The sequence below is a fragment of the Chrysochloris asiatica genome, unplaced genomic scaffold, assembly GCF_000296735.1.
Source record: "Chrysochloris asiatica unplaced genomic scaffold, ChrAsi1.0 scaffold00191, whole genome shotgun sequence".
NCBI lineage: Eukaryota > Metazoa > Chordata > Mammalia > Afrosoricida > Chrysochloridae > Chrysochloris > Chrysochloris asiatica.
Window position 1 is genome coordinate 3,553,313 of NW_006408709.1, and position 12,755 is coordinate 3,566,067.

At 34.5% G+C, this 12,755-nt stretch overlaps 1 protein-coding gene across 1 annotated transcript in view; it reads right to left on the reverse strand.

Moving 5' to 3' along the window:
* The window catches only part of ALCAM (activated leukocyte cell adhesion molecule), a 162,204-nt gene that overhangs the window by 31,254 nt on the left and 118,195 nt on the right, over positions 1–12,755 (reverse strand). Inside the window, exons 8-12 of the mRNA XM_006872288.1 lie at positions 11,863–11,975; positions 9,274–9,409; positions 9,007–9,140; positions 2,152–2,284; positions 271–309 (exon numbers count right to left, since the gene is read on the reverse strand). Coding sequence (XP_006872350.1) covers positions 271–309; positions 2,152–2,284; positions 9,007–9,140; positions 9,274–9,409; positions 11,863–11,975 — 555 coding nt within the window. The remainder of the gene's footprint in view (positions 1–270; positions 310–2,151; positions 2,285–9,006; positions 9,141–9,273; positions 9,410–11,862; positions 11,976–12,755) is intronic.

Consider the following 12,755-nt stretch of genomic DNA (forward strand, 5'->3'; position numbering starts at 1 on the left):
GCAATTACAGACAATGCCATGAATTGTGTTTTAAAGAATGCAATCTAGTGACTACTTATGAAGCATGACTAAAACTTGTTCTACGATTTCTATGCAGACTTTACTTGTGATTTTAAAGGTTAAAGTTCGAGCATTCTTACTACCTTGTCTTATTTGCTCTTTTAATTCAAGTCAAATTTAGTGGAGAGCTTAGGTAATAACTGGTACAATAATAATTCATAAGTCTTGAGCTGATAGACAAGGAAGAAGAGTTGGCAGCATAGTACCTACCACTTATCTCGTCTGTCTCATCGTGTTCTGGAATACTTACTGAAATGAAAAATGTTAATATGAAATTAAAAACAAGATTTGTTGATATATGAAAGTAACCTTTACCATTATAGTATGATATAATAATAATCAAACATAAAATATCTATTCTTCAACTAAGGGTAAAAAAAGAATCATACTTAATAGAGCATGAACATCCCTGTGAAGACATTAATCTTGTTTTTAAAAAAGGAAAATTGATAAAACTGCAAAGGCATTAATTTACTATAAAAAAAATTCACAAATGACAAAGTATAATATTAATATGAAATCAATGTTGATTTCTCCACTATATACTACCTTTTATAGTACTTTATATTTAAGAGGAACCTGTTACCATATATGAAAATCTACAATGCCAACATTCAAAAACATGTTTTTTCTTCTTGCCTAAAACTTAAATCTAGAGTTCTCAAAGTGGTGGAGATAGGTTAAGAAGCAAGATATTCGTAAAAGATCTTCAAATGACTCTGATAGCCCATATCTTTGGCTCATTTTAATAATTACTGCTGCTGTGAATTGTCATCTGACATTAAACTACATAAATATACCCAAAAATGTGGTCCATGAGTCCTTACAGAACTTTCTGTGATATTTATTAAAATGCATATTCCCTGATCTGCCTCCATCCACTGATACAAATTTAGGTGCTCAATTAATTGAAAACGACTGTATTAAATGTTGAGTAAACAACTGCAATGTCTAGAAAATGGAAAAACACTATTCAGTGGGCTAGAACAAAAAGAAAGACATGTTCAGGAAGAAAGTACAGGTTTCCTTTGTAGGTAAGACAAATCAATACTAGCTGAATTAAATTCTGAGAAGTCAATGCTCATATTTTAGAGTTAAATTTGCTTTATTCTTTTCTACTGTCAATTCATCAGGCTTTTATATTTGTCATAATCTGTTTAGGACCATTATCTATAGACAATTATCTTCTCTGAGCGCCTTCTAATTCCTAGCCTATGGGCCCCTAGGCTGCTGACACAACATACACGATTCCAACTACACTAAAGGATAAAAGTGTGGAGGTCAGTTAGCATTTTGCCCAGAATGAACCTTTATTCTAGGTCAGTCCTGATTTAAGGTTAGCAGGGCAGTAGGGACAGTACTGCAGGTAAAAATGATGGATAACTTAACATTTAATTACAATTGCTTTCAGAAGAAGTTGCTGTTGGTATGTATGTATGTATTTATCACTCTGCTTTCATCTCTAAAATGTTTTTCAATTTCTCTGAGGTAATTTTCTTTATCCAATTTTTGGCTATGGCTTAAATATGACCATGACAAAAAAGAACAATTTCACAAACTATATTAGCTTTGCTAGCAATCTGTTAAATGCATCCAATTTACTATCCAATATACAATGTGGCATTCCTATATAAAATAAGGGAAGGATAATTATTACACAAAATTAAATACAAACTAATAATGTAGAAGGGAATTAAAATTTACTAAATTTAAAACAATTGAAAATGTTGTTAGAATATTTGAATTATCTCTACTCTGAACACAAAATGTAATATATATGTATATGTACATATATATATCTATATCTATATAACAATCCAGCTCTTCTCTGTTGCTGCTGGAAAATATTCCTGAGTAGGATAATGTCTCTGACTCACAGAATATGAAATGATTTAACTTTCAAGACAAGGATAGTGCAAGAATGAACACTGGAGTGGAGGGCACCTTATGATGATGATACGAAATGCAAAATAAATAAATAAAACTTACCATAATGCAGAACAGGAAGATGGAACTGAAGATTTTAAACTAATGAAGGATAACTTCAAATTTTCTTACTTTTTTTAAAAATGCCAGAAATAAAATACTCACTAGCAGAGACATTCAAGGAGTTTACTGTTTTCTCCAGCTGGTTTTCTGCTGTGCAAGTTAATGTAACATTCTCTTCAGGGGAAATGATAATTTTACTAGAATACCTGCCATTAACATAAGGAGATTCCTCTGTCTGCAAAAAGAAGGAAGACAGATTTAGAAATGGAAATGGATTTCAAAGTATGGGAAAGAGTAATACAATCAGATAGGCATGGTTCTCTGTGGTGCTCTCTGGTGTCTGAATATGTATGATCATCAGTAGTGACCAAGTTCAGGTTTACATCTACAGCAGAAACGAGAAAGATAGTAAATTCATAATCAAGTATAAATCTATTTATATTTTATTGTAAGTTCTAACAATTTATTCTTAATTAAGTTCCTCTTTTTCAACAGATGCTCATGTTTAGTCAATATTTTGGCATGATGATACTTGTCTCAAAGTGATTAATGAATAATTCTAACCATCAATTTTCCCTCAATAAACTTAGTTATTATTTGTGCATTCTCTCATTGTTCTCTACTAAAGAGGTTCACTTCAATATCTTCAACTATTATGTATAAGGAATGTTAGTGTGATTTGTTGTTGATAGGCGCTGTCAAGTCTGCTCTGTTACAACAAAATTTCATTTTGCTTCAGTGTTTCAGCAAAACGTTAACAGTGTCTCGTTCTGTGCCATCCTCACAATCACTGCTATGTTAGATCCCCTTGTTGCAGGCACTATATCAATCATCTCATTGAGGGTCTTCCCCTTTTTCACTGACCCTCTACTTTTTCAAGCATGATGTCCTCCAGGCACTGTTCCCACCTGATAAGTTGTCCAAAGTGCATGAGATGATGTCTTGTCATCCTCTCTTTTAAGAAGCATTCGTACTACACTTCTTCAAAGTTAGATTTGTTTATTTTCCTGGCAGTGTCTGGTGCATTTGGTATTCTTTGCCAACACCCTAATTCAAATTAATCAATTCCTCTTTGGTCTTCCTTATGTATTGTCCCACTTTTATATACAAAAGAAGTGACTGAAAATATTATGTCTTGGGTCAGGTATACCTTACTCTACAGAGTGGCATCTTTGCTTTATAACACTTTAAAGACATATTTTGCAGCAGATATTTACAAGGCAAGGTCCTGTTTGATTTATGTGGTGCTGTAGGATAAGCATGGGACGGCAAAGTCAGTTTGAATTGCAAGGTTGGTAGTTCAAACTTACCAACTGGTCCTCGGAAACTTAATATAGAGTTGCTGTGAGTCAGAATGACTTGATGGTGCTTAACAACAAGCTCTGGTGACATGCTGGGTTATGAATTGGGCTGCTAACCACAAGGTCAACAGTTTGAATTCACTAGCTGGTCCACAGGGGAAAGATGAAGCTTTCTGTTACCATAAAGATTTACAGCATCAGAAACTCTACACAGGATCACTATAAGCCAGAACCCACTCAAAGGCACATAACAGTAGTGCATCTATGGGCATTGATCGTGGATTCAAGTAATGCAAAATTCTTCACAGCTTGAGTCTTTTCTCCATTTATCATGATGTTGCTTCTTGGTCCAGTTTTTGTGAAAATGTTCGTTTTCTTCGTGTAGAGACATAATCAGTACTGAAAACTTTAGTTTTTGATCTTCATTAATAAATATTTTAAGTCCTCTTGTCTTTCAGCAGAGTTTTTCATCTGCATATCTAGATTGTTAATGGGTCTTTCTCTAATCCTGACGCCATGTTCTTCTTCATATAGTTCAGCTTCTTGGGCTCTTTGCTCATGATATAGATTGAATGAGTATGATGAAGACACAACCCTGATGCATAATTTCCTGATTTAGAAGTACAGTATACCCTTGTTCTATTTGAACAACTGCCTCGTAGTCTATGTATAGATCCTCATAAACACAATTAAGTGTTCTGGAATTCCCCTCATCCATAATTTCTTATTATTCACATAGCCAAGTACCTTTGCATCACCAATGAAATATAGGTTAACTATATTTTGCATCACCAATGATATTCAGGTATCACTTGCTTCCACCAAGATACATCTAACATCAGCAATTATAACCCCTCATTTTATGTCCTTTTCTGAATTTGATTTGAATTTCTGGCAGTTCCCTGTCAATGTTCCACTTTAAATCTTGCTGAAGATCATTTAAAAATGATCTTCAGCAAACTTCTACCTGGATGTGATAATAATGACATTGTTTGATAATTCCCACATTCTGCTGGGTTGCCTTTCTTTGGAATGGACACAGATACGGATTCCTTTCAGTCAGTTTGTCAGGTAGCTGAATAAATGAGTAAGTGCCTCCAACTTTACATCCTGTGGGGTAGTGAATTCTATAATATGTATCTTCTAGTCTTAGTGTTTTTAAGTTCCACCAAACCAGTCTTTTCCTGGTGGGTCTGGACAAGGGAAGTTGTGAATGCTTTTTAACCAAGTTAGTTGTGATTGTAAACACGTGAGTATAAAATGAGACATCCCGGGAGGAGGAGGAGTGAGTCTCACTACAACATGGAAAAGCCAGGAGTAGAATAAATTTTTTGAAGCCTGAGATCCTGTGAATTGAATCTCCACAAGTCCAGAGAAAGAATGTTCTGATATCAGAGAAGCTGTTGAGGGACATCAGAGGAGCAAGAGCAGCAGAACCAAGAGCCAGAGCACAAGACAGAGCAGTGAACTTTCTGGCAAGTAAAGCTGAGTGTCTGGGCAGGAGGCTTGTTTGCAGAGTGTTTTGTATCCAGGCACTAAATTGGGGTGCTAGTTTGCTGACTCATGGAGCGAGGGTTGAGCCCCTTCAGACTGAGGCTTACAGTGGAGTGTCCTTTGAGTGTTTATCAGCAGTGGTGAAAGAGCTTTGTAAGATTGCTGGACTAGGCAGAGGCCAGGTCAAGGGCTAGAGAAAGGCCTACTTTCCAGCATGGCTGAGGAAAGACTGTCCTGACTGGCTGTGCCCTGAACATTTTCAATCTTGAATTGTAACCTGTTCACTTCCCTAATATATCCCCTAACTATGTATCTGAGTTCTGTGTGGAAATTCCGTTAAATAATGGAAGCAAGCTGAGTAGACAGTACTGTAGGAGAGATGGTTTGTGTCATTTTTGCACATCCATTTGCTGAAACATTTCAATTGATTTTCCATCAATACCTGGAGATTTGTTTTTTGCTGATGCCTTCAGGGCAGCCTGGACTTCTGACTTCTTCCTTTTGTACCATCAGTTCTTGATCATATATCACCTTCTGAAATGTTTGAATATCAACCAATTCTTTTTGGTACACTGGTTCTGTGTACTCCTTCCATCTTCCCTTTATGCTTCCTGCATCATTCAATGTCTTACCCAAAGAATCCTTTAACACTGAAACTTGATGTTTGAATTTTTCTCTTTAGTTTTTTTCAGCTTGAGGAAGGCCAGCAGCATGTTCCTCCTTTTTGGTTTTCTAACTCCAAGTCTTTGAAAAAATCATTATAATACTTTATTTTGACTTCTTGAGCTACCCTTTCACATCTTCTGTTCAGCTATTTTACTTCAATAATTCTTCCATTTGTTTTAGCAATGGAAAAAATTCAAGAATAAAGTTCAGAGTCTCTTTTGACATCCATTTTGATCTTTCTTTCTTTTCTATTTTTTAATGAGATTTTATTCTCTTTAGACATGATGTCCTGATGTCATCCAACAGCTCATTTGGTATTTGGTCATTAGTGTTCAGTGTGTCAAATTTTTCCTTGAGATGGTCTCTAAATTCAGGTAGGATATACTAAAGTTTGTACTTTGGTTCCCTTGGATTTGTTAGAATTTTCTTCAGTTTTAACCTGAACTTGCATATGAGTAATTGATGGTAATATGAGTAATTTGGTGGAACTTACAAACACCAAGACTAGAAGATACATATTATAGAATTCACTACCCCACAGGATGTAAAGTAATTGATGAACTTGCATATGAGTAATTGATGGCCTTGTTCTGACTGATGATATTGCATCTTTTCACACAATGTACTTGATCATATTATATCTAAGTGAATATATGTATGGTTTGCAAATGTGTTAACCAAACCATGACTCCAAATATTACTGAACTAAAGGTGGAATACTGCTTCTCTTTCATTGAATGACTCTTTGATTTGAATTTTTTTTCAAGGTATAGATGACTGAGATCATTGAATTTATATTCTTCCAATTTAAGAGACATTACAGTTTAATCTTTTCCCCAGACCAACTTGACTCATAAACTCATTACCACTTAAGCAGATATGTATTTGAGCTCTTTTCTCAATAATATCATACCCAGCATGCCCTATATTTTTCTCTATATATTTTGGCCTCAACTACATTGTAAGCACCTTGAGGACAAGAACTAGTGCCATGCCTTGGGATAACTTCTCTTTTCTGGGATGTGTGAGGATGATATGTAACAGATATCAAATAATATATTTACCATATGATTGAGGAGAGAACACATAAAAATTACAGATGGATCGGTAGAAACATAGAACAAGAAAAATAATATAACACCTAGTGGGGGAAAATCAATCTTTTTCCTTGACAGTGAAGAATGGCATTATTATTTTTATTCTCATACTAAATTCACCTGCTATTTTTCCATTTCCCAACAGAATTTTTCATATGGCTTTTTCATTGAATCTTTGCTTTTGTTACTTTAAGTCCACAAAAATATATCTATTTACATTTTGGGAGGGTCTTGTAAATCTTGGTACTCGCTCATTCATCAAATATTTATAGTGTGCTTATTTTTCTATTTTCTATGCTGGCATTACCACAAACTAAAGGTCATGTTTTTAGTGTATTTATTAATTGAACTAAAGAGCAAAAACAGTAGAGCAGAAAACAGTAAATAATTTTTGATGTTAAAAAATAGATCTATATATTGTCAGCAATTCAGTTGGCTCCAATTTCAATTTTCAGTCAAGAAAATTGCATTTCCTCAGTGTTGAAGAAACCAGAGCTTCTTTGCCCTTCTTTTACATGTGTATTTCCATCACATATAATAAAATTAGAAGTAATTTTCTTCCATTTTATCTAATCCTTGGGTGGCTTTTCATACCTGGATCCATGTACACACACACACACACATATATATATATATATGTGTGTGTGTGTGTGTGTTGTTAAGTGCCAGTCAAGTCAGTTCTGACTCATAGTGACCCTATATAGGGTTTCTAAGGAGCAACTGGTAAGTTTGAACTTCCAAACTTGTGGTTTTCAGTTGATTGTACAGTGCCACACCCTCGGAATCCATGTATGTATATATGGACTCCTGGGGTATGACACTGTAGGATAAACATTGGACTGTGAACCACAAGGTTAATGATTCAAACCCACCAAGTGCCCCTCAGAAATGTTATACAGGGTAGCTATCAGTAGAACCAACTCTGGCACTTATTAACAACACATATAATATATGCACATACATATGTGAATGATACTGAATGATATCTATATACATATATATGTCTGTGTGTGAGAATGGCATATCTATAGATCTATATATATCATTCACATACATATATATTTGTTGATTCGGCACTGGACTGCTAAACACAAAGCTGGTGGTTCAAATCCACCAGTCACTCCTCAGAAAACCTATACCAGTCAATATGAGTTAGAACTGACTTGACAGCACTTAATAACTACATAAAATAAGTAATATATGTGTGTGTGTGTGTGTGTGTGTGTGTGTGTGTGTGTGTAATTTAGTTGGATTATAGCTCTGAACACCTGATGATAAACCAGATTCTTATTCTTTTTGGTTAAAGACTTAGTAGTTATGGAAAGTTACTGGTACAGGTCATACTTTCTTAGCCCATTTGAGTATTACACTAAAATGTCTTGTCAAATTTACAAATATTAAGGTTTGGTTTAATGTCCTCTTTTGTTCAAAAGGTTATAGATGCTACACAAGTATCTTTACTTAGTTAGTATTATTTTGATCCTGCAGGAGACAGATGAGGCATCCTACCCCCATAAAAATTTACAGCTTTATAGACAGTATGCAGGGGAGCCTGGTGACTACATAGATTATGCAATGGACGGATATCCACAAGGTCCGCAGTTTGAGCCTGCCAGTCTCTCCATGGGAGCAAGACGAGGCTTTCTGCTCCCGCAATAACAGAAAGTCTCAGAAACCCTATCTACAGGGTCGCTATGAGTCGGAACACTCGACAGCACTTAACTACTACAACAACAAACACTATATGAGATCTCTGTTAGTCAGAAATGACTCTATGGCAATGGGCATTTTGATCCTAGCCCACATAAGTGACAAATCAGACTATATGTTCACTATCAGTGATTGTGTTCATGTACTTCAAGGCCCAGTTTTAAGAGTTATCTTTCAGCATGCTTAAGTAATTTAAGTAAGAAAAGTAATGAAGGTTACTTATACTCAGATGTATAAGTTTACGATGCAGAAAAGTGTATGCCTTAAAGCTTTAATCACCCACGTTTCAAAAATCAATTAGCAGGGAATAACACCCAATTTACATTCTTTTAAAAATGGATACAGACAAAACATAGTGAGTCTGGGATTTAAATTTTCTGAGTCATACTTTTGGGGAAGATTAAGACATTAGCAAAAGCTTCCTCTGAGACTATTCTGAGAATTGCATGATGATAACAAGCAAACCTAGGTTTGTTGTTGTTGTTAAGTGCTGTCGAGTTGATTCTGACCCACAGCGACCCTGAATAGTGTTTCCAAGGAGCAGCTGGTGAGCTTGAACCACTGACCTTGCAGTTCAAACTGCTTTGCAGTCTGAAGCATCAGCCCACAGTGCCACACCAGTACTCAGGTACTAAATAAAACCTCATCTTGGATCATGTGCAGTGTGTAACAAGAAGACAAATACTTGCTTGGTTTATGACGCTTCCACTGCCAGTAATTGTCCACTGAATAGCTGGCTTTGGAAAACCTTCAACATGGCAGGTTATTGTTTTTGACAGTCCACTGGGATCAGTTTTCTTTGTCATTTTGATTTGAGGTTTTCCTAAAATATCATTGCAATTAAAACACAGTGTTGAATTGAGATAATAATAATAAAAATAAAACAAGAGAAATCAAAAAATGAAAAACTGAACTTTTAAAGAACAAGCTGAATTGCTGTCCAACGATTTTATTACCTTCTACGATGAGAGTCAATGACTGTCTTTTCTTTAGTCCTTCAACCTCTTGAAGAGCAGTTTCACAGACATAGTTACCAGCATCCTGATATCGAAGACTAGAAAATGATGGGCTAGATCGAAGTCTTATGTTATCCTAATTAAATGAAAAATGAATTACATTACACAGCACAATTATAACTTTCCATGTATTTATTAGTTAATACTTACACCTAAAAATATCCTTCATTAGAAAATGTAAGACGTTTTTCTTAACTTTAGATGCTTTAAAAAATAGATTTTCTTTTTCCTACATCATTTTGAAGTCAGACATATCAGAGTTTTATTTTAAAGTTTTCCTTTATAATTTGGAGAAATTCTGAGACTAGATTTCCTTATTTGTAAATTATGGTGATAATTTTACCATGTAGAATTGTTATGTAGACTTGATTAGAAAAATAATGTGCTTAAAGGAAGTTTCCAATAACACTAACTCCTCATTGTAGTTAATGTCAATGGTCTACAATTACATGGAATACTTATGGTATGCAATTAAAGATAACTTTAAATATCTGAAAGAAGTCTAAATATCTGAAAAGTTATTCTATGTAATATTGTTATCAAGATAAGGGATCCATTAGTGAATCATGACAATTATGTCCAGAAAGGTTTTCTAAAAGGTTTTTAATAATAGGATAATAGCCTAACACCTATTGACAACAGGAATGTGCTTAATTTAATACCTACTGATATACAGAAAATAATCCTAATTAACCTAGATTTAAAGTATTCCTAATCAGACAACTAAATACAATCCTAAAATTCTGTGATCTTTGTTCACTATGATTGTTTCCCATCCTTCATCAACTAACCAAGCAATATTGTTAGAATATTCAGAAAAGAACTGATGACATTAAAATAAATCAGCTGCCATTGAGTTGTTTCTGACTCATGGCAACTCCTTGTGTGTCAGAGTAGAATAGTGCTTAATAAGACATTCAATTGCTGATTTTCTGGAAGTAGAACATCTGGGCTTTCTTCCCAGGTATCTTTGGGTGGGCTTCAGCTTTCAGTCTCTAGGTTAGCAACCAAGCACATTAGCCATTTTTTATGCCAACCCAAGAGAATTCACTACTGACATCAGGTGTTCAATTAAAAATGGTGACTATAAGCAATGTGGAGTCCTGGTATGGCACTGTAGAATCAGCACTGGACTGCTAACAGCAAGGTTAATGGTTCAAACTCCCCAGTCATTCCTTGGAAGCCCTACATAAGGTCGCTATGAATTAGAACAAACTGGAACACTTCACAACAGCATAGGTGATGTAGAAACTGATCTAGCAAATGTAAACATAGTTTCTCTAGAACTATAATAAAACATATTCTTTTTATGTGTTCACATCATTATTAATTTGTTGCCTAGAAGTTGTCTAGCCCTTTGACCAATAACTACCAAGCATATATTATGCTAAACAAAGTAACAATTTGATGATCAGAATGAACAAGAAGTTGGGCTGGGACAATGAGAGTGTGGTAAAAGAGAATGAAATAAACTGAGTTTTAAGAAAATGAAAGCAATTAACAGAGTAACTATTATTAAAAAGACTCAAAAGCTGATAGTAAATTATTATACAATAATTTGTATCTTCATTAATAAGAAACTCTTGCAATAAATTTCTTTAAAACCATTTATAAAGGTATTTTCAATCCTCATTTCAAATGACTGTGAGGGACGACCATGTGTGGGTGTTAAGTGTCGGTGAGTTGGTTCCAACTCTTAGCGACCATAGTCATAACCTTTTCCTTTAGTGATAACATTATCTCATATTATTAATTACCAGTTTTCCTTTATCACTATAAAGAAATAGCCATATTTCTCCAGGTAATGACAATTACATTTCAGACAATTACATACAATTGTCTGTAATTCAGACAATTACAGAAGCCCTCACTCAGGAAATACTGAATAAAACTCTAGTATGTTCCAGGTATTGTGCTACAAGCCTGTAAGAAAAAGGGTCCTGTTTCCAAGGTGCACCTAATCGAGTGGAAATCCTGCATTTGGATATCTACGATTAGTTTTGGTAGCATAGAAGCAGAAAGTGTTTGACTGGAGCATAACATTTAAACTCAGTAAAGCCAGAGCTCTAGTCTCTATTCTGTCACTATTAACTTCCTGATTTCTTTTGCCTCAATTTCTTAAGGAGTAACACAGGAAAAAGCAATTCTTTGTATTATTTCAAAGGTTACTGTAGTCATAAGTGAGAATTATATAATTTAAAACACAATGTAAATTGTTAAGCTCTAAAGTATAGAACTATACATGTGTGTATAAAAATTAATTATTATATATACATAATTAATGTAATGCCCCAGATTAGTATCAGAGCATCATTCAAAGACATCACATTGTTATAGAGTACCTCTAAAGTTGTACTAAGTAGCTCTGGTAGCATAGGGGTCATGAGTCAGACAGATGAAAGACAGAGAGTATGAGTGCATTTAGATATGATTATGATATTATCCATGAATATACATTTTGGATGTAAGATGAAAAATAACCCATAAAATAGTTTCAACAGTTAGATATTACCAAGAAATATTACTTACTTTCATCCACACCACAGTTGCATTCCTACTAGCAGATATTGTACAGGATACAGGCAAGGCATCACCGATCTGCTTAGTTACTTCCCCACTTGGATTTAAGGACAAATCCAAATCTGTGGAGGAGAAAATCTGTTTGAAATGCCCCTCCAGGAATGTAAAATAGTCAAGATATTTTGGAAAAGAAACAACGAAGGAAAAAAAATCCTTGTAACTGTACTTGGAAATTCAGAACTTCTTTCTATGAGTAGACTGTAGCATAATCAGCCTAGCTTTTCAAGTCAGTTTTGATGCCAAGTTGAACATGTGAATGGTCGATCTAATTGGTTATGCATTTATTGTAGTTAATATGATTGCTGATTTGACTACATATAAATATTTCCCTAACGTTCATCTTCTTAAGAAAAAAAAATTCTTAAATCACTTTTGGAAGAAAATAGAGAAATATGATGACAAGGTAAATATAACAAAAGAGCTGATAAAGCATAATGCTAGAAAGTCAAGTATATTTAAACAGCAGGTGATAAATGGCAAAACCACAAGATAGTCTATATGTTTCTTCACAGAGAATCAAGTGTTAAGAGTTAAATACATTGTAAAAAAATACTATGTCATTTCCCATGCAAGCAAAACTTTATAGTTACGTATGGAGTTAAGTACAATTAAATATGGAGTCATAGTGTGATGCTATAGGATAAGCACAGGACTGCAAGGTCGTTTTGTACTACAAAGCCGGTTGTTCAAACTTACCAGCCACTCCTTGAAAACACTATACTGGGTCACTATGAGTTGGAACTGAGTTGACAGCACTTAAAAACAACATATAGTTGCATATATGGTTAGCAGATATGAATTTTAAAAATATAGAATATAGGCACATTTAAAGATGTTGTTGT